The following is a 22,502-nucleotide window of genomic DNA, read 5'->3' as shown; positions in this document are numbered from 1 at the left end:
TTTATTCCTTTGCAAAAGGCTATGAACTATGTCAAGTGGATCAGCTGCTTTTGTACACCCTCTTTCTTGGCTTTGGAGCATAATTCCTTTGCTTCTACCCCTTTATGCATCAGACAGAACTTAAGAACCTTTTCCATTTTTCAAGCTAAACTTAGAATTTGTTTGAATTTGCTTTTCACCATTTTCCTAGTAATTACATTCTCAACTAAACCTCACACAAAGACCTGCCTGGAAGTGAACACCTAATTGCAGAGCTACACTTTGTCTTTAACACACATATCTATACCCCATGTTGGTAATGTGTCAAAGGATGGTTATCTGAAATGATTTCTTCACGGTCACCTCACAGCTAAATTAATGCTTCCTTTTCAGTGAGCACTAAATGGGATGTGGTAAGGAATTGAGTGCATAAATAGACAAACAATGGAAGTAGAACTACTAGCCACAGTTCAGTCAGAAGGCAGGAAGCTACTTAACTTGACATCTGGCTGCTTAAGAGTTAGAGTTGAGGCTCTAGTGCAAAGTGTCATGCTATTATGACAGTTTGGTGAAGAATGGGTGGTGCAGATTCTCTTTGCATAGAGACACTGCTTTCCAGGTGGGGCTCGGCTGTGGTTTTATTTCATTTTCAGATTGTCTATTGTCATCATGAAAATTTGGTCATAAATATGATATTTTGAGTTATAGTGCTTTAAAAGGAGCAGCCATGGTCCACCGAGAATTTTGCAAAGTATGTAGAAGATTTAGTCATCAATGATAGTTTTCTAACACCCATCCTCCATGTTAGGGCTGCATTACAATAGCATCCCCTCTCCACAACTTCTTCCATTTTAAGCGAACTCTAAAAGCAATCTTAAATAAGGAAGCAAATACTGGCAGGTTCACTGTTGAAACTGTTTTCTCACGGGAGATGCCAAACTTCTTCCCTGGGTTGAAACTTCTTAAGGGTTATGTGACTTTCTTGAGGTGCCTAGTACCAATCCAAGCACAAAGAAAACACTCATTGCAGTTTATTGTATAGGCATATTGGAGATGAAGGGTTGAAAGGATTCTGTTTTAATACCCAATGCTTGATTATAAAAACTATAAATAGTGTGGAACAAACCCTATTAATATATTACCCATTGTTTAAAACAAAAATGATATGTTCTGCTGTATTAGTGTAAAAGAAAACAAACTGGATATTATGGCATTTGATGAAATTTTCTGTCACCAGTCAGATTAGATGCAACAATCCTACAGGCCCACAAATCACAAGTAATTGGAAGGGGAATAAAAGTCTTGAATAATTTGAAAAATAATCTCATGAATAAATAACCTGGTTAATTAGGCAGTTAGGTAAATCTAAACATTTCAGTAGCATTCAAAAAGGCAAGATATAGAGTCTCTGGGCTCAAGTCTTATTTATGTTAGGCAGTGATGTTTGACTCTTATAACATTAGAATCGAGGGCACTGATAGAGTTTGCATGGATAAAGAATGGAAAGTTATTACATAAGGTTGCCTTGGTTACTCCTTGAACTGCTCAGATAACATTGACTATCCAGGTGAGGAAAATGGATACAGTTGATACACTGTAAAAATGAAAAAATAACTTTCTAAATAAAAAGTCTTCTCCTAAATAAAGTCATACTGTATTGTTTTAGTTAGATGCTAACTGCAAAGCATTTACAAAAATTGTGCCACTATATGCCCTACATGGAAATTCTTCTGATGATTTATTTTTGAGTGAAATTCATTAAATCTAAGACTCAATTTCACAGATGTTCGAGCATTTTTACGTTGGTTTTCAATCTCGGCATATATTGTAAAATTACCTTAGTTTTTCTAAGTAGAAATATAGTTCCAAAGTAAATAAATGAAATTAATTTACTAAAACGATGTAAAAAAACTTGTATTTTGACATATTATAAATTTTTAAAAGAACACTATGTTTTGAAATCACATATCAACGATCATTTATACCATAAACTGATCGATATTTTTCATAGTTCATTTATGGACATGAGTCATGTGATTTACATAAGAAGACTCGGAAATCTTCAGACAGGGATGAAACAGGATAAAGACAACCTACAGGTTTTAACTTATGGTTGAATTCTTTCAAATATTAGTCAATATGTCAATTAGATACAAACATATGGTAAAGCAAAATAAAGAACTCATTTAAAAAAATTTTCAAAATAGTGTATTCAGGATAATACAAGTCCAGCTTTAAAACATTTTAAAAGCCTTTCCACATTTAAAAGGATACTGCCTATAACTATAAATTCTAGCACTTAGTCATGATAGCCATACAGTTCAACAAAACATTTTACATTAAGAAATCATCAGATATATTGAAACTATTTTCACATTTGCCTACTTTTCCTTTTTCTTATTCCTTTTAATTATACAAGATACTTTATGGAATGACTGTCTGGAGTAGACAAGAGGAAACATACTATGAACATAAATACAAAAATAAAATTCTGGTATCCATTAACATTCTCTGTTATGGAGAAACACTATTTCAAATGTGTTAATATTTTCATCACAAATTGTGGCAGTATATGTTTAAATATTAGACTAATCACTTGGTTGAAAAACTGCATATAAAAAGCCAAATATTCTAACAATTCCAGATCATTAGGAGGTTTCATGTGTCCATAAACAGATGATATTCTCATATCCTAATATATGAGCATAAGTTAATTTTGGGTATATGTAAATATTTAGAGTTTGGTTACTGTAAAATAGTACAAAGATTTCCTTATATTTTATGTAACAAATGAATTAAGTTCTTTAGAGGAGAAAAATGAAGACAGTTATTTACTGTCTTCAGATCCCCAAATTTAAAGGTTTTGTATGTGTGTATGTACGTATAAGTAGCAATAAAAGAAAGATTCAAAAGTTTGCGAAGTTTTTTCTTTTTTAAGCCCTTTAAGTAATGATATAACTAGAAACTAGGTTTCATCTCAAAGGAAAAACCACAGGTGATATTCTCATGTTTCAGGTTAAAAACCTCTCTTAAAAGGCTAGGTTTGCGAAAGGCTTCCTAAAATTATGCTTCAGTTGTTACTATCAATGTGATATTCAGCCAGAAAAATTAAAAATAATTATTAATCCCAAAGCATACTTTCAAAATTTCTACAAAGAAGTATATTAAATCAAACCAAACTACAATTTTAGAGAGATCAAACTGAGTAGGAGAGTGCATGGTATGAAAATTTACTCTCCCTTTCATGTAAGCCACACAGTCTCTACGTCTCAATAACTATATAATTAGTCTTGTAATTGACTGATTTCTTTACACTTAAGGATCATTATAACCTGCCATATTAGTTTAATTTAACATAAAATTGTAATACAGAAATTTGGTCACAGTAGTGGATGTCTAGATTTCTTCTGCTTTGAAAAGAATGGTTTCCATTTATCTGTGTTTACAAAAAATAGCAATGCTTAAGAAACAAACCAAAGTAAACAACTAAAATGCTCTCATCCCAAAAAGACCTAAAGCTCTCAAATAAAAGAAAGCCTATGAATAACTCAGAACACTGGGATTTTAATATTAAAAATTTCCCAATTTAAATGAAAAGTGTCAGAGTACTCCATCTTCTTTATTAAATAGAGCTATTTTACTAAGGCATTATGTTTTCATCAAAAAAGTATGATAACATTTAAATTACGTGTAAGACAATGCATATTTTTAGTTAATTTAAACTTTATAGCTTTTTTAAAAAGCTGTATTACTGCAACTAATAACAAAGGATGCTGAAGGCACTGTTCTTTTAACTGGTTAAGGGCACACACGATTTAGGGTGTCCACCTAAAACTTTGTCAAAATCTAAATAATTCATTTAAATGCCAGATGAATCACTCATTCTAAGAGAGTCTTCAAATGCCACATTCTCCCTGAAGCCTTCCTGAATATTCTGGTAGCAATTTTCTGCGTATTCCAACAGCCTTTTGAGTTTATGTCTCTTATAATTCTCACTTCAGTATGCCTTGTGGTATGGTTCATTCTTTACAGACCTCCTTAGTCTGTTAAATCTCATGTTCCTGTGGACAGGAGTGGAATTGTATCTATTCCCACAGTCTGAGGAAGAAAGTCTACACAGTAGGCATTCAGCATCTGTTAAACAAGCGGAGAAGGTAAGGGAGAGAGATCAGCACTGGTTCCCAACTACTATGTGGGTTGTTTCCTAAAGTTTCTTTTAAAATAAAGATTGGTTTATTTATTTACATATTTATTTATTTATTTAGAGATGGAGTCTCGCTTTGTCACCCAGGCTGGAGTACAGTGGCACAATCTCAGCTCACTGCAACCTTCAACTCTTGGTTCAAGCAATTCTCCTGCCTCAGCCTCCCAAGTAGCTGGGACTACAGGCACCCGCCACCACACCCGGCTAATTTTTTGTATTTTAGTAGAGACGGGGTTTCGCCATGTTGTCCTCGCTAGTCTCGAACTCTGAGCTCAGGCAATCTGTCCACCTCGGCCTCCCAAAGTGCCAGGATTACAGGCATGAGGCACTGTGCCTGGCCAAGACTGCTTTCTTTTAATCACCAATAGGTACATATCAAAATAAACTGCCAGGTTTAAATACCCACTGAAAAATAATATATTTGGAGCAAAGGGCTCCTGAGAATGGTTAGAAGAAACAGAAATATCAGTAAAAAGGAGAACACATTTAACATTTGGGGAGGGGGTGTCAAAATGTCCCAAAGTTATTGTAACATATTAAGAAGTTTATAAAACTAGTTAGTTAAAATTTCACATATTAAACCATGTAGATTTAGTTAAAGTAAAAAGGCTTTCAGAGATTACCTACAATAATGAGTTAACAGTGCAAATTCCATGTTGTTTCATGAGAATCTTACAATGTGCTTTTCTTCCCCCCAAAAGTAAATTTTTAAACACTCTCCAGTTTTAACACAAACAAAAGATAAATATTTATGAAGGAAAACAAATTCCACAGCATTCCATACAGATTTCCAAGCAGTCTGATGATTCACAACAGGCATCCATGATGCCACAGTCCATATCACAAGGGCAGTTACAGTCATCCCCCATCTCGTCTCCACAGCAACAGCAGCAGGCTTCTGAGGTGCAGATGCCACAAGACGCTTGTCCCAGGACAATATTGCAAAGGGTCAGGAATTCGCAGAACAAGCAAGCCAGGATACAGTGGACACAACAATCTTCATTTTCAGTGGTAAGGAGACCATGTAGTGAGAAAAAGGAGGAACACAAAATACATGGTTATCAATAGAATCAGTAAGAATTGAGCAAAATAGTTAAGTCATCCACAACCCAAAGGAAGTTTGCTTTGTGAGCTGGAAGCTCAAAAAGGAGCTTAAGTTAAACTCTAGATGAGTGATCTTTAGAAGAAGATACTTAGTTCGAAAAAAAAAAAAAAGTATTGTGTGTACGCACATGTGTTCACATGTGTTAGATTATTACTCTCACAAACTGTGCAATGGCCCTTGGTCCTAGATACCACTTCTCTATGCTTCTTATCCACCTTTCTATATGCTATTGCTCTTTATAACACTGGGCTAAAACAATTGCATTTTAGTTATTAAAGTCCTTCAGAAATAGAAATTTCCTTCAATTGCTCCACCCCGCCTGCTCTAAAATTGAAAAAGAACAAATTTAAATATGAAATATTTGATGTATTATTGAAAATTTAATTCAATAGTTAAACCAGAATCCATTAAGACTTCACTTTCCAATACAAATGATTCAATTTCACGGTTTTAGGCCTTTTATTTCACAAATATTAAATAAAAACAGTGAGACTCTCTGGTTGGGTCCAACTATTGTTTCTAGAAGCGTCCTTCTGCCTACTTCTAACAAAGGAATTTATACCTTAGCTAATGTGAATAATGACACAGTAACATTGCTTTCCCACTTCCTTTGGTGGCAAAGAACTTTAACATCTCTGTTATCTCCTGACACATCTCTAATAATGCCTCTCTAAACAACAGTGTTCACTAAACTTAATAAACTGATAAAGTTGAGAAATCAAAGAGATTATAATTTAATAAATTTAGATTCTAATGTTCTAATGTCCATTTCTTTATAATTCTGGGGCAAGTGAAAGGAGCAATGGAAGGAAATTTCTATTTCTAGATAACTTTAACACATGTAATAACATCATTTAAAACCAATGTTATAAGACAATTGCCTCATATCAGAAATAGTTGTGAATTTTTACCAGAATTAATTCTGGGTTATTTTGTGTGGGTTCCTTGTTTTTTGTTTTTGTATTTTGTATAATATAAGTTTTAATAAGAAGATTCCACTTCCAACAATAGCAATAAGGCACAACCACCCCACCCTCTTCCCATTGTCACATGTCCTTTGTGTTTCTGTATTTGGCATTAAAATTAAGTGCCTTTGATGGAGTGTCAGCAAACTGTGAAAACCAAAGATGAAGGAAAGAAAAACCAGCTTGTTGCATGGCAGCCATGCTGTAATACAAAATCATGCACTTCTCTATAGAACGCCATATAACCGCATGTAGATGTCAATTGACAGAATTCCTCTACTACAGATTCCTTGGCTACAGATGCTTCAGGTAAGGAAAAACAAACACCAGCGTACCTACGGCAGTCTCTTAACTCTACAGGCCTATACCTAAGCATCCCGTCATAAACTCTCTAACTCTTTGAACACCCCTCTGTTTCTCTGCAGATTCTAACTTTGTAGAGAATTCAGAGGATGAAAGGAGAAAATGTGGAAACACAAAGTCATACACTCCACCTGCCAGATGGTGTAAAGGAGGAAGGGTCAGAGAGAACTCAAAAGGGAATTTCCAGAGTTGTGTTTGCAGAATTAAAGGCTAAAAGGACACACTGTCGTTTCCTTTTTTTTTTTAGTGCCAAGCCCACTTTTACATATGATGGTCCATGCAGCAATTGGAAAAACAAAAACAAGAGTTGTGAGAGTTTTCAAGTCTCTCCATCTTCCCCTAATATTGATTTCTGGTAGTAACAAATCATTTCAGGGGAACTCTAAAATCAACCTACATGAATAAAGGCCCATGACCTTACAACGTTCTGGATTTCTAGACAGTGTCCGTGGTTTCCCTTTATCAACTCTGTTTCCATACTTTCATCTCAGCATCTGTCTTATATGACTCTATTCAGTTGAGTTTTTCCAGAATTACATTATCGTCATGATTTATAAAATATTTGAAATGTTATAAACAGCTAGTTTCATTATTACTTAGAAGATATTGTTTAACTGGCATCAAGTCAGTTTTATTCAACGTACCTTCAAGTGAATATCCATATTATCTATTTCCAATAATACCTCACTGAGATCTTAACTTTCTATTCCACCATGCAATGCTTAAATATCAAGATTGAGAGAGGGACTCAACAAAAACCCACTTGACATTGAAGAACCTTTAACAAAATGTTTTTAAAAGCCTAAGAGTGGTTACTGATTATGTAAATTATTTATATACCAGTCATAAAATTTATCAGACATGGAACTACATATAATGGGTCTATCCATTTTAAAGGGGAAAGAATGTCTCGTCCAGTCTTAGAAATAGATAGTTACAATATTTTTGAAGCCTCCTTTGGTCCCTTCCTGAATCTATTTTCCTCTCCATAGAAGTAACCACTATCTTAAATATTAAATATTATATGATCTTTCCTTTGCTCTTTATTGTATTTTTCACAGCAGTACATGTGTACACACCCCTAAAAAATATACCAGAATGGAAAGTATACTTTACAAATTGCTGTGAGTAGCATCCTCTGCTCAACATCCTGCATTTGAGATTTATCTATGTTGATTCATGTAGCTGTAGTTCACTCATTTTCCAGGTGCATAGTATTCCATTGAATTAATATCCAATGATTGATTTATCCATTCTATTATTTTTTATTTTTCTTTTTTGAGACAAAGTCTCACTCTGTCACCCAGGCTGGAGTACAGTGGCACAATCTTGGCTCATTGCAACCTCTGCCTCCTGGATTCAAGCAATTTTCCTGCCTCAGTCTCCCCAGTAGCTGGGACTACAGGTGCCCGCCACTATGCCTGGTTAATTTTTTGTATTTTTAGTACAGACAGGGTTTTACCATGTTGGAGAGGCTGGTCTCAGACTCCTGACCTCAGGTGATCCACCCGCCTTGGCCTCCCAAAGTGTTGGGATTACAGGCGTGAGCCATTGTGCCCAGCCTCATTCTACTATTTATGGATATTGTGGTCATCACCAGTGTTGTTGCTGTTCCTAACATGGCTGTTCTTAACATTGCTGTTTGAAACAATCTTATCCAGGTCTCCTAACATACATGCTGAGTAGCCAGCAATAGGATGGTTGGGTCACAGGCCTGCTCATCTTTAATCTTATTAGATAATGCCAAATTTGTTCCCAAGATTGTTGCTCCAAAATTTAGTCCCACAAACTAAATATGAGAGTGCTCATTCTACGCATTCTCACCAATCTTTGAAACCATCACAATTTAACATGTGCAAGTTGTGTGTGAAATGGTATCTCATGGTGGTTTTATTTTGCCTTTCCTTGTTTCCTAACAGGTTTGGACATTTTTTCATGTTCATTGGCCATTCATGTTTTCTCTTCTTTGAAGTGGGTGTTCAGCATGTTCATGTTTTTTCCTAACTTTTATATTGGGTTGCCTCCTTTTTCTTACTAATTTGTAAAGGTTTTTCAGATATTCAACATACTGATCCTTTGTTAAATATGGTTGTCTTCTATCAGAATGTGACTTAATTACAATAAACTAACAAAAGGGAGATAAGTTAACCTTTGAACTCGGAGAGTTTAAGGCGAGGAAGGGAAAGCCAAATTAAATCTTGTTTGATAACACTGGATATGGGATTACATGGCTGAGGAAGTTAAGTGGCAGAGAGAAAAATCTGATAATTGATCAGCAAAAAGACGGAGAAGTGTTAGTAAGATTTGATAGCAGAATGAAACCAAAAAGTTTCAGTGTCTGATTCAAAACAAGGAACTCAGCCATGCCGATGACAGAAAAGGGGAAGAAACCAATAAGCAATTAGGAGAGAGAGATTGGATGTGATTGATGTGAGATCAATAGCCTTGAGGATGAAGACAGATGGGAGTGACATTCCAAACTAAACCACTAGTTGCCTCCCATAGGATAAATTCATTTGAGAATTAATATTTCTTCCAGATCTTAGACTATAATGACACATGTCATGAAGATTTTAAAAGCCTTAAGCCAAGAAATGAATCTCTTATAACTCCTACTTTAGTAAACAAGATTTACAAATTAATTTGCCTGTTAAAATACCATTTTATTTTTAGTAGACAAAGAATTTTTTTTTAAGTTCTTAGGTCTAAATAGATCAAACACTCCTTTGCTAACTTCTTTTCTTCAACAAAACCTGTTTTCTATAACTGATTGGTGTAAGTGGTTACTTTACTAGAATGGGAGCTCTAGCTTTAATGCAGGAAAAGTATTTACTTGCTGTTTTCAAAATTGAGAAACATCTTAAAAGTAGAGATCTTTTCATCAATTTTTCATTTTTTTTTTAAAAAAAATGGAAACTTACTTTGTACTTAACTCTCTTTTAAGGTCTTTATAAATATTGATTAATTTTATTCTAATAATACTCCTAAGAAGTCATACCAGTATTATGCCTATTTTACCAAGGCAGAGACTGATTCGCAGAAAATTTAGGAAATTTTCCCAAGGTCATAGAGGGAGTGAGTAGCAGAAACAGGATCAGGACCCAGACAGTTAACCTCCTGAGACCATGCTCTCAGTCAGCAAGCTATGCTGCTGTTACAGGAGTGGGTCACTTCTAACACTGGGATAATGTTCCTTGGAGGAAGATCAGTTACAAATCCAAAACTTTCTGCTGATTTGTTTTGTTCATCTATCTGTTTTTAGCCTTGGTTCATGTTCCTTTTCTTTTTTAAAAATTATTCTGAATTTTAGTTTTAACAAAAAGTTGAAAGTAAATGTTACCCTTCAATATGTAAGAACAAAGTCATCACTAAGTTGAAGAATTAATAAACTGCCAGTTGCATTGTTAAAATAGACATAAGAGAGAAGGCAGTGTGGAGACAGATGATGTCTCAATCAAAAGAAACAAATCTATAAATTTAAAACATAAATTTAAGGACTGTAGCGACATGATCAAGAGCTCCATATGCAGTAGCTCTTTATGTAAATATTAAAACTTACAAAATGGAGACATTGTTTTAAAACGCAAGTCCTTTATAATTTACTAGAAAAGCACTTTGGGTTACTCTGAAAAACCAAATCTATTAACAGGCATCTAAAGAAGCCGCAAACCAAAATGCATTTACAAGATCATAGAGATGTTAAACAAGATGTATCTACAGAAGTATCTACCAGAAACACATTCATATTCTTATTTTTCAGATATGAGAAATATCTAGAAATTACAACAAAAATTAGCCAAAAAAGATTCCTTAAATCCTACCAAATCTTTAAATGATCTGCTTGTTATTCCTTGCCAAAAATCATTTTTTTTGTTTTTTTTTTTTTTTTGGTGGGTCTCTTTATAAAGCCCTTCTATTTGTAACCTTCTATTTCTGTCATAGTTTGACTGCGACTCAGGGTAATGAAAAGGTGAAAGTAAACTAAGAAAAAACAGTTGTTATAGTTTCTATCCCTGCCACTGCCAACAGGAATCAAGAATCATAAAAGGCACGATAATGATGGTTTTATTTGAGGTAAAGAGAAGATCACAAGAATGATCAACCTTAAGAAGGCTTGAATAGAGAAACAAACTTTTTTTAAAAAAATGAGTCCTCTGCATCCATGTGGCTTGCAGTCAGGAATCATCTTTTTCCCCGTTCTTGAGATTTCAGTTTTTATGGTTTTATTCAGTCAGTATTTACAGTTTTTGCCAAAACTGTTTAACCTCTGAGAAGTCCACTGGGTTCTGGGAAAGGTGCCTGTCCAAAACTGGGCCAAGCAAGAATTGCACAATTCAGTGTACTTAGAGGAGAACTCAGCACAAGACTGGCAGCTACTGTAAATTTAGGAAAACAAAGTAACGCTTTAGAAGCTAAGTAGCTAAAAGGAGAGCATAAAAGGAAATCTTTACCATGTTTGATTTAAAAAGCAAAACAAAACCACAAAAGCTGTGATGAATTACTGAAGACACAACCCCACACAAAATCTTTGAGTGCTACGAAAGGTCATCAGTGTTATGCTCAGGCAGCTGGCCTGTTATCTGGAGAGCTCCTAGCTCCTCAACAGCATTCAAGTAACAACTGGAACTGACTTCAACAGCATCTTAGAAGTCTGGTGACAATGTCTGCGACTGATCCCAGGAACTCTGTGCTGCTTAAAATGAGAGTGAAGACTAGCTTTTGTAAAAACAAGTAAGTTTATAATGAAATTATCCCAATTGATACTGATACCTGATCAATATGTGGCCAAATTACACTAGGGAATATGAGAAATGCAGTTTATCAAAGTGAAAGGAACCCTGATTGAGTCACCAGAAAACTACACAATAAACTCAGCTCTCCTCTAAACAAGCCTCTTTTATCTCTTTCATTTCCTCCTTTTAAGATGTGGTATGACAGGTGCTCTGAATTTCTTGGAACAGAGATACCAAACAGCTACAGTGGAGTACAGGAAAGGACAGACAGCAGAGAATTCAGAGAATAACCCACAACCCATTTCCATTTTTAAGAGAATACAGATTGAATGGGTCTTATCTTATTTCTAATAAAGTTTCCTATGAAATAAGATGCTTGAAAGTACTTTCTTAATCAAATCCCCATCATGTAAGCTACATGCTGAGAAACAATGGTTTATTAGCATTTATCAGGCCTATAGTATGCCAAACAAAGACCGCGGATTAGAACATGAGCAATAAGAGTTATGTGTATTTAGTAATTTAGGAAATTGCTTTGAGGTCAAACCTGACTCTGTAGCTTTAAGATCAATGCCACAGAGCACCCCCAGTTGTTCCCCATTCTTTAGCTGCTATGACTATCATCTGCCCAGTGGTGGTATAACAGGACTCTGTGCAAAAGTCTGACTAGGTGAAGGCTTTCCTCTTCCTAGATACTGCTTTCCTGCGACTGTTCTTTCCCAACAGGAAAATCAAAAAGCAAGCTAGAAGCGGGCTGTGGTTATCCTGAATCACAGCCGAGATGGCTAAGTGAGCATCTAGCCTCTGTAAAAACCCAGCTGCGAGGGACCAGACACAGACATCTCTGGGGAGTTCTGCTCCTCAAGTGTGTGTGGGGGTGGGAAATGTTTACTAATACCACACGGTAGCTCAGCTCTAAGTAGCTCCGTGTCTCCAAGACAGAGGACGCACAGCACTTCTGGCCAACGGCCCTAGCCTGACCTGCTGCCTGAATAAACTGGCCTAAAGTGAGCCTCCTACACAGAACGCTCTGGCACAAAACTCTCCCGAGAGGCCACACATCTTAGCCAGAATCCAGTCAACATTTTCCTAGTGGGGAACAAAGTGAGATGGGTCAGGAGGTAAAAAGAAAGTTAGAGAAAAGCTACATTTTCCACTGCAGGACAAAGAAAACCATACTTTGGGAAATTGAACAATAATCTTTACTATTATCTTTCCTCTCAACAAAGTCAAAAAGAAACTAGGAAAAAACACAGCACTGCCCTCCCACATCCCACAAAGTGACCCCTCAATAAGTTTCCTACCACATGTGCAAATCCTAGAATCCATCTCCATCCTATGGGAGGTGCTTTTGTATTTTAAATGACAGCGAGTGGATAGCACAGATTTTTTTTCCTTCTATTTGTTTACCTTTGTTGCCTGATCTGTGGTTGATTCATTAAATATTCCAAACTCTCAGAGAGATCGAATCCAGTAATTGTTGGTCATGACTGAACTCTAGCACTGGTTAAGTAGTCCTCTCTAAAGAGACGCATTTTACAAAGTGTAGGAAGTTAGACTGGGGGGAGGTAGTTCACGCCTGGAATCCCGAGGTGGGCAGAATCCCAAGGCGGGCGGATCCCTTGAGCCCAGGAGTTTGACTACCCTGGGCAACATGACAAAACTGTTTCTACCAAAAAAAAAAAAAAAATAGCTGAGTATGGTGGCGAGTCTCAGCTATTTTGGGGAGGGGGTAGGGATGGTGGGGGGTGGAGTGCTAAGGTAGGAAGATCACCTGAGCCCCAGGAGGTCGAGGCTGTAGTGAGCCATAATCATGCCACTGCACTCCAGCCTGGGTGTCAGAATGAGACCTTATCTCAAAAGCAAAACAAAGTCCAGGAAATATGTATATACACACATACACTAGATAGATAGGTAGATCTCAGAAAATATTTTGATTCTTAGAAGCTTAACACAGAAATCTGAAGAGAGGTAAAAGTTTAGTTATTGGAAGTGCTTATTTAAATTCTTTTACCTAGAAAGTCAGTTTTTGGGCAGAAAGGAGGGAAATAAAGACTAGCAAATATCAATGGTGCAAATAAGATTTACATTCACTTACTGAATCTCTACATTTTAAGATCACAAGCTTAATAGCTGGTAATAACATTACTATCCTCATAGGGTTATGATGAAGATTAAAGGAGATAATGCACATTAAGTACTTAATAAAGGATTTAACATGCAAGTGCTTACTAAATATTATTACTGTGACAGCTGTGAAGTTGATAGCAAAATATTTATTCTAGGAAAACCACACCTCTCCACCTACCTATGTTCCATTTACTCTGGTTACCACACTGACATAGGGCCCTTCTATTTTAACCTAACGAGGTTTGTAAAAGCCTCTGACCACAGCTCAAACACTTGAAAGAACGAACCAAGAAGGCAACTCTAAGAAACAGAATTTGCAGAGGAGTGAAGCATCAATCTACCCAGAGAGACTCAGTAACCTTGTGTTTGGCTACAGCAGAAGACTTAAAAATAATAACCTATTTTTTCCATATTTCAATTATTATCTATTTATTTTTTTCCAGAGGCTAGAAAGCAAAAACAGTAAAACTATACTTTACTTGAACCTATTCGGTGCTGGCTATTTTCAGTTGGCCAGTTGAAATACTTCTAATATAACAAGTTTAAATAATAACAAAGTTGAATATAATTTCTGGATAATAAAATATACTTTAGATCTTAAACACATTTTCTTAGAAAAGATCAATATGCAACAGTTCACTCAAGTTGGTAACAATACCATTTATGGCTACAACAAAAATACATGCAAGTACATCCTCTAGTTTTAATGAAAATGCATATTGGGGTCAAAATAATCCAAAATATCTCTCCCAAATGCTTAATATATTTTCCAATTTTATTTTCCCAACTGTGTTTATTTCACAGTTCACATTTCAGCTTCATCTCTTTTTCATGTGTCCTTGGCATATACATTGTGCAAGTTGCAAATGAAAATAAACCAGTTTTGTCTTGTTAACAAAACTTAAACCATAATGTACCCACTGGGTGATTCTGTAAAACGTGATGATGATGATGATACTGATGAGTAAAATAACACCCTGGTCATATCCAATGTTTTCCATCACAGATATTAGCCTATTACAGAGATGCACAGGGTTGGCCAGGCCACCTAGGACATAAGGTCTTTATGGCAGCATGGGAGGAAACAAACCCACTAAAAGAAGGCTGACTGATGCTGACAATATTCACAGGACTGGGATCATACACAACAATTCTCCAGGCACTTGACCAGCCAGGGCTCAGCAAGAGTCCAAAGGGCACTTTTGCAATCCAAAGGGCTGAGAGGTCCCCAGCAGTGACTGTTCCTGTAGGACCCCTGGAGGCAGGGGCAGCATCCCCAGCAGGAGGTGCAGACCTCACACAGGCAGGAGGAGCCTCGCCTGAGAAGACCCAGGATGCACTCCCCAGCCCCGACAGAAGAGACAGGCCCCAACCAAAGAAGCACAGCGGTCTAACAGACAGGCCAGGCAAGATGAAGCGAAGCAAGCACAGTGAAATGTTACAGCGAAATGAGACACCAAAGCACGTTTCAAAGCAGTGCACAGGAGGTAAATCCTGTTATTTATGGAATTAATTTGTGAATCAACGATGGCACTGTTACTCTTTGCACATCCCTCCCTCTCCACCCATGTTATCTACTAATACCATTTGATTTTTTTAAGGCATTATTGCAAGCCTCAGATGAACAGGACAGCATGACATTGAAATTATAAGGTATAAATACCTCCGCCTTAATTTAGTGTACAAACAATTCCAGAGCCAAAAACAATCTATGAACAGGTTGTTTACAAGTATACTCTAAAATTGCTGAAAACAGATAAACCTAGTTTTCTCATGCAATAAAAATTTTGTGGCCTAGTGTATTATTACTTTAAACTAGGGAAAATAAGATACAAATTAAAACCCTCTTCCTGAGGTGCTTCCCAATTCCCTGCGTTTCATCTGAGCTACCCCCTAACTGAGTTATTCCTGTCACAGCTCATTACCTCCTATTACCATTTGGGCAAGCTAATTCCAGAACTACAAAAAGAAAGGATTGTAAGTGTCTGTGGTTGTTACTGCTGTTTGTTTGGTTTAAATAAGGCTACTAGCAACAGGGACACAACATAGTGGGGGCACAAAAACAAAGGTATTTCAATTAATGATCACCCTTCCATCTTCATAAGTGGCAAAGACAGCCAAGTATTAGTGTACGTATAGGGACTGTGATGCTGGAAACTTAAAACCAGCTTTTTGGTCTTGGCTCTGTCACTACTTGGCTGAGTGAGTATCTTGAACAGGTCATTTCACTTGGTGTCCACACACATACAAGGAAAGGGAAAATGCTCTCTAAGTCTGTGTCAAGCTCTAAAGTTCTAGGAAGATATAATCTATTTTCTATAACCAATAGATAGTTAAATCTAGCACAGGGTATTTTCTTGGCCTTGAACAGGACCATTACTGGGTTTAATGCAATATTCAAAACAGAATGGAAAGTTAATTAATGCTGAATACAAGTTGACTGTAAGTTGGCTAAGCCCCAGGAAGCAAATAGCCATACTGTGCAGAAACCCCACAAAGACAGGGCCTTGCCTGCCTTGTCGTAGATACTGAATGTGGGCCTGGAAAGTAGGCGTCAGATAAATGATGGCCAATGGTCAAAGTACACTGTGTACTCTGGTCCATTAAAGACATTAGAGGCACATGGAATTAGCCACAGAAGACTCTCTAAGAGTGCTGAGTTTATAAGAAGTGGAAAAAAAATGGAATAAATACAGTCTTCATTCCTAACCAGCATAGGAGCCTGAAGACAATGCCTTCATAGTCAAATGTTCATTCAACAAGTCTTCATTGAGCATTTGACTACATGTCAGATTCTGCCCAAACTTCAGAGACAAAGATTAAGGAACGTAAAGTGTAGGTGAATAAAAATATAGTTACGATACAGTGTGATAACTGTTGTGATTTGGACAAACACATCGTGCTGGTGGAGTAAGTAATGAGTGCATTTATTTCGTTTTTTTGTCCTTTTTTTCTTTTCTCTTTGTGGAGAACAGCTTCTCACTACATTGCCTAGGCAGGTCTGCAACTCCTTGGGTTCAGGCTATCCTTTTGCCTCTGCCTTCCTAAGTGCTGGGATTACAGGCATGAGCTACTAGGAGTATAGGCGTGAGCCAACGTGCCCAGCTGGAGTAAATAATGAGCAAGGAGTGTTACATAGTAAGTGCCTCGCAGGCATTACCTCTGCATCACAGACAATCTCATAAGGTGAACATTTGGCTCATTTTATAGGTGAGAAACCTGAGGTTCAAAATCTTTATATAGTGGCTTGAGGTGCAAAGCTACTAAGGGGAGGTCTGGGATTCAAATTTAGATCTATGTGATTCCAAAGGTTGTTCTCATCACCAATATATAGTTTCCCATATTTTATTGTATTTTTAAAATTTTTATTTAGCAACATTTTATATAGTGCTTACTATATTTCAGGCACTGCTATAAGTAGTTTATAAATATTTACTCACTAAACTCTTAGAATAATTGTATGAGATAAATGCTATTATTAACCCCATTTTACAGATGAAAAACTGAGGCACAAATGGATGCAATATCCAATATCCAATTCAGATTTGTAAGATGGAGCTCTGAAAGGGGAGAGGAGAGAGCATAGGGTAGAAGGAGAAAGTAAGGGTGATTCCTGGGCTATGTCTTAAAGAAGAAGACTATGTTAGATGAAATAAAAGCAAAGATTGTTCCAGTCAGTGGGGAAGTTATGCAAAGACACAGAGGCGAGCAGTTTTAGAGATGCCAGTGGCTCCATATTTTTGTTGGATCTAAAGACACCAGGTAAACGTCTTCAGTTTTCCGTGTCAGAAATGAGGAAGCAGGAACGGCAATGCAGCGATAATACAGTACCAATGGGGTCAGGCAGGAGGACTCTGAAGAAATACCAAGAAAGTGGGATTAGCATGCTTTGATAAGACCTCAGATGAAGCAGTGATGAGAAGAGTGAAGCGTGACTTCCCTGGTTTCTGAAGCCATTTACTAAGGAAGAAATCCAGGAGGAAAAAGAGTTTGGTTTAAAATACATTGAGTGTGAGACTTGCTAAGTCTGGGGATACTCAAATGGAAATGTTCAAGAGGCAGCCAGAGACCATGATCTGGAGTTTGGCGGTAGTTAGTCCGGCGCTAGGGGATGAAACATGTCTGAAACTGTCATAGTGAATGGGCTTATTCAGCCGCCCAGGGAGAATGTACTCAGTGATGAGGGATTCAAGGTAACAAAAGCATCTAAGGAAGGGAGGAGCTGGCAGAGGAGATAAAGGAGTAAACACGGAAGTAGAAACTCTAGGAAAGGGAGATCCCATGGAAGTGAGAGATAACAATATTTCAAGGAGGTTGTGTCAGATACTGTGTTTGGCCAGAGAAATTATAGTGATGTGTTCGGGCTAGAAATGAATAGCAGTGACGTGAGGAGTACTGAAAAGTGAGGGAACAGGGACCACACATGCAGCTATCTTTCCAAGACATCTATTTGTAAACAGAAAGAGAAAACTGAGGATGCAGAGTCCATGAAGAGATATACTCCCACCTATACACACTCCCTACACGTACATTTTTAGACAGGAAAGACTTACATATGTTCACTGTTCTCCAGAAAAAAGTTCAAACTGAATGCAGAAAGGGCCACTCAATGGAGTGAGTGTATTAAAAGATGGGCAGTGATGGGGTGTGTACTGCAACAGGAAGAGCTGTATCTCCTCCTTTGAATGGAAGGTAAAATCAGGCTCAGAATTAGGTAAGTTTGTAGGTAGGGCCCAGGGTGGAGAGACGCTGAGGAAAAGCTGGATGGCCTCTTCTACCCCTAGAGAGGGAGGGAAAGTTGCCAAGTGCTTCTTTAAAGAAAACAGCACCAAAATGAGATGGCCACTGTGGAAAATGGGAGAGAGCAGGTCTGCTTGTCTTTGTAGTTTGGGGACACTGCTGTGTCCCCAAACTGTACCTAGAAGAGTGTGGCACTTATCTGCCACAGAGTAAGTGCTCGAGAATGATTTGTTGCAGGAATTTGGGACATACTGAAGTTCTATGGAGGGATTCTGAGGCTCTGTTGAGACCCAAGACCACACATGTGTAGTGATAGTGATTTTTACGGTCATCAAGGTTTTTTCAGGAGTGTTTAGCTCCCTAGTACAGACAGGAGTTGAAAAGACAGATAATCCAGATTTTTGGTTCTGAAAGGATGGTATGCCAGAATGACAGGGTCATAAGTAAGTTTGATGTTTCACCAGGAAATCCAATTCTGGATAACGGGGAAAAAAATAACATATGGGAGGCCAGTTTTTTCTGGTTTTTTTGTTTTTTTTGTTTTTTTGAGATAGAGTCTTGCTCTGTCATCCGGGCTGGAGTGCAGTGGCACAATCTCGGCTCACTGCAACCTCCGCCTCTTGGGCTCAAGCGATTCTCCTGCCTCAGCCTCCCAAGTATCTGGGATCACAGGCACGTGCCACCACACCTGGTTAATTTTTGTATTTTTAGTAGAAACAGGGTTTCGCCATGTTGGCCAGGTTGGTCTCGAACTCCCGACCTCAGGTGATCTGCCCACCTTGGCCTCCCAAAGTGTTGGGGTTACAGGTGTAAGTCAGTGTGCCGGGCTGGGAGGCCAGTTTTAAATGTATTTATACATATACATATATATAATTTTTCATGGTTAATTGGAGTTCAAGAGCCAGTAGCTTCATACTTATTTCTAACTAAGGGTATAATTTTTAAAAGCAACAAGAACAAAAAAATCAAAGGCACTTGATTAAGAAACAAAACAGGACTTCTCTACAAACTCCAGCACACTGGCCTGGACATATAGCAGACCCTTAATAAACACCTGTTGACTCCATGCAATTCAATTTTATGGCCTAAGGTAATGATGGCTTCTGGTTTTAGCGCTCCTGTCACTCCACAGTACACATTTCCTAGGAGATATCTACCATAGATGTTAAAATGTTCTTTCTAAAATAACTACTTTTCTGTCATTCCAAAAATGCAATTTCTGCATCCTTCCCTGAGCATAATTATTAGGAAAAAAATAAACTTCAACTTCTAGTGTCAACTTCAAATTATGTTATGTTATGGTGATATTATTCCCCAAGAGGTCCAGTTCCTCCAGTTTGATTTCCCAAGAGAAGTTATAGTGGAAATTTGGGGAGATTTAATATTTCTTTGGAAAACCAGTATATTAATCCATTTTGCTCTTTTCTTTCAATTATCTTCACATTTTCCCCAAACTCCTGGATTTCTCAGTCTTCTAAGAGACAACTACTATTTATTTGTATGAGTATTTTTTCTCCTTCAAAGTGAGCAGAATGATTAATATCCTTGAGCAAACTACTTAATAATTATTCAATTTTATTCTTCTAATTGCCTCCTACATCCACTTGAGAGGGTGTCTACCATCTTCAATTTTTCCCTTCAGTCAAGTATACAAGAGGAAGGAAAGCTGGTACAAATTACCAGAGTCCTGTGCTTGGATGGGGGCCTGAGGCCACACTATGTTGCATATCAATTAAAATCCCATGGGAAGATTTGCCTGAAAACCCTGAAAAATATGTGTCACCAGGTTGTTGACTTTGAAGCACTTCCTCTGTTTTCTCTTGTACTTATTTATGGAAATTTAAATTAAGACTATCTAAATTGTGGCATATAAAACCCAGTAAGTTCATTTTCTCCGTTCTTCTGCATCCTGGCATTGCTGGCTATGCATTGGTAAAAGCATGACATTAAAATGCAAACATGAAAACAAGTTACTTAGGGATTTAATATTTAACACAGGTTTTTAAGGTGGGAAATTGAATATGTCCTTATTATCATTTCAATTTAATGTAAGCAAAAAGAAGCTGTTCAAAAAAAAAATCTGTGTTCTCTGCATTGTGAAAATTACATACAGAAACACAAATTTATAAAATGTGTATGTTACAAAATAAATTACTTTTACTATAAAGAATGCTTTGGATTCTGTGGGGCAAGAGCAGGCATTTTTAGTTTTCAGTGGTGTGCCACGGAGATAAAGTATTTTGAAATCCATAAAATAGAATACACAGGATTTTGAAGGAAACCAATTATGTTTAAATACAGGGACACATTCTGAGGAAGGAATCATTAGGTGATTTCATCATTGTATGAACATCAGAGAGTGCACTTACACAAATCTGGATGGTATAGTCAATGACATACTTAGGCTACATGGTATGGCCTATCACTTCTAGGCTACAAAGTTGTTCAGCATGTTACTGTACTGAGTACTGTAGGTACCTGTAACACAATGGTAAGTAGTTGTATATGTAAACATAGAAAAGGTACAGTAAAAATACAGTGTTCTAATTTTATGGGACCACCATGCTATATGCGGTTCATAGTTGAATGAAATGTTATGTGGCCCCATGACTATAGTTGATAATATTAAAGTTGAGGTAGAATAAACATGTGCTTCTTTTTAAACACATTAATAACAAGTTCTAGTGGTGATCTGATAAGTACTATTTTAAAAGTAGCAATTGGTATAAATGATACTTCACGATTTCTGCAACAACTTTAATACATGAAAATGTCATCAACAAAGCCACAGGTACTATTAATGCCACTGAAGTTTATTGTCTATGTGTATAATTGAGAGAAATACTAAATTTAATTTAAAGTTTAGAAATTAGTGAAATTAAATTGGTTATTTTTTCTCAGACTTAGCATTGGACCCTCCCCCAGTGCTAAGGCCCTTGAGCTGGATGTTCATAAGTGAATCTTCCTAATACCTTCCTGGTGTATTCAACTTAAACCATCCATATTTTTTAAAATTCCCCTTACAAGAGTTTTTAAGAAATATGTCAACTTTAAACTATAAGGTTCCTTCTATACTATTTTACAATATACTAGTCGAGAATTATACCTATTAATTATAAAAGATTCTCAAAACTATAATAGTTTAACACTATATGTAAGTAATTTAAATAGCAAAAGCATTTCTAAGAGAATTTAGTATTTCTAAGTTGCTTCAGTTAGTTTTGGGAGTCAGGATGGGTCATCTTGGAATGTAATTAAAAAAACAGAGCAAATAGCTAAATAATTATGTATTTTGAAAGAATAATAATCAATTCAAATACCATGATAATCTAATTAAATCTAGAAAGAAAAAATCAATGTTGAAAAATTCTAGGTGTTTGATGGAGATTTTTGGAGCTATTTCTTTTCAGCTATGTACTTATAACTCACAAACATATAAGCTAAGAATAAAACTAAAAAAAATTAAAATATTATTATGGAAAATGTCATTAATCACTGCCATAGGGTTTTTATAAATGGTAGTTAATAACTGAATGAAATCACGTAAAATTTGCAAGTGAAACAGGTAAGGGGAGGGGAGGGAGAGAAAGTATGAAATAGAAAAATGAGAGAAAAGAGGAAGGAGAGATGAAGAAGAGACATGGGGAACAGAGACAGTCAGACAGAGATATGGAAGGTGTACTTTGGAGTAACAACCAAAATGAGATAACCAAAACTCTGGAGGTGGCAGGCTTGATCTGCAAAGGTAGATGCTCCTCCTCCTAGAGCATAAAACAGTCACACCCCTCGACATGAGTGGTACCCTTCTGTTCTTATTCCTTCGAAATCTTCTTTTTTAAAAACCTCATATTCAAAATTAATTTTTCCCCAATATTAACATACTCTATTCTTAAACATTTTGGTGTCAATTCAGCCAGGCAAACAACAGATATTTTAAGTATATATAGAGATGGAAGCACACAAAAAGAAATGGAAAGAATATAGTAACAAAACATTGGGGGGGAAAACAGGTAATTTATAAAGGCACCAAAGGCAATAACAAAAAATATAGAATATAATATTGTAAGAAGTAGTTTCAGTTAATGACAAAGAATATAAATATAATCCATCTAACCTTGAAATTTAGAATGTTCTCCATTCTGCAGATTTCCAAAAGATCATGCGGCATTTGGACATGAATTAAGGCATGCATTACACATCAGTATATTTCTTTAGTCCAGCTGATTTAAATATACTCACTCTTCCACCCTCAACAATACAACTCATTTTTCTAAAAGGTAAAA

General features: G+C 36.7%; 1 protein-coding gene across 1 annotated transcript in view; it reads right to left on the bottom strand.

Moving 5' to 3' along the window:
- Window positions 1-2,168: 2,168 nt before the first annotated feature.
- The window catches only part of MDFIC (MyoD family inhibitor domain containing), a 124,336-nt gene continuing 104,002 nt past the window's right edge, over window positions 2,169-22,502 (bottom strand). Inside the window, exon 6 of the mRNA XM_011937419.1 lies at window positions 2,169-5,180. Within this exon, the coding sequence (XP_011792809.1) occupies window positions 4,933-5,180 (248 nt within the window). The 3' untranslated portion in view covers window positions 2,169-4,932. The remainder of the gene's footprint in view (window positions 5,181-22,502) is intronic.

Source organism: Colobus angolensis, unplaced genomic scaffold (genome assembly GCF_000951035.1).
Source record: "Colobus angolensis palliatus isolate OR3802 unplaced genomic scaffold, Cang.pa_1.0 Scaffold163, whole genome shotgun sequence".
In the NCBI taxonomy this organism is placed as follows: Eukaryota; Metazoa; Chordata; class Mammalia; order Primates; family Cercopithecidae; genus Colobus; species Colobus angolensis.
Note: the sequence above shows the minus strand (reverse complement) of the source record. Positions and strands in the feature narration are given on the sequence as shown.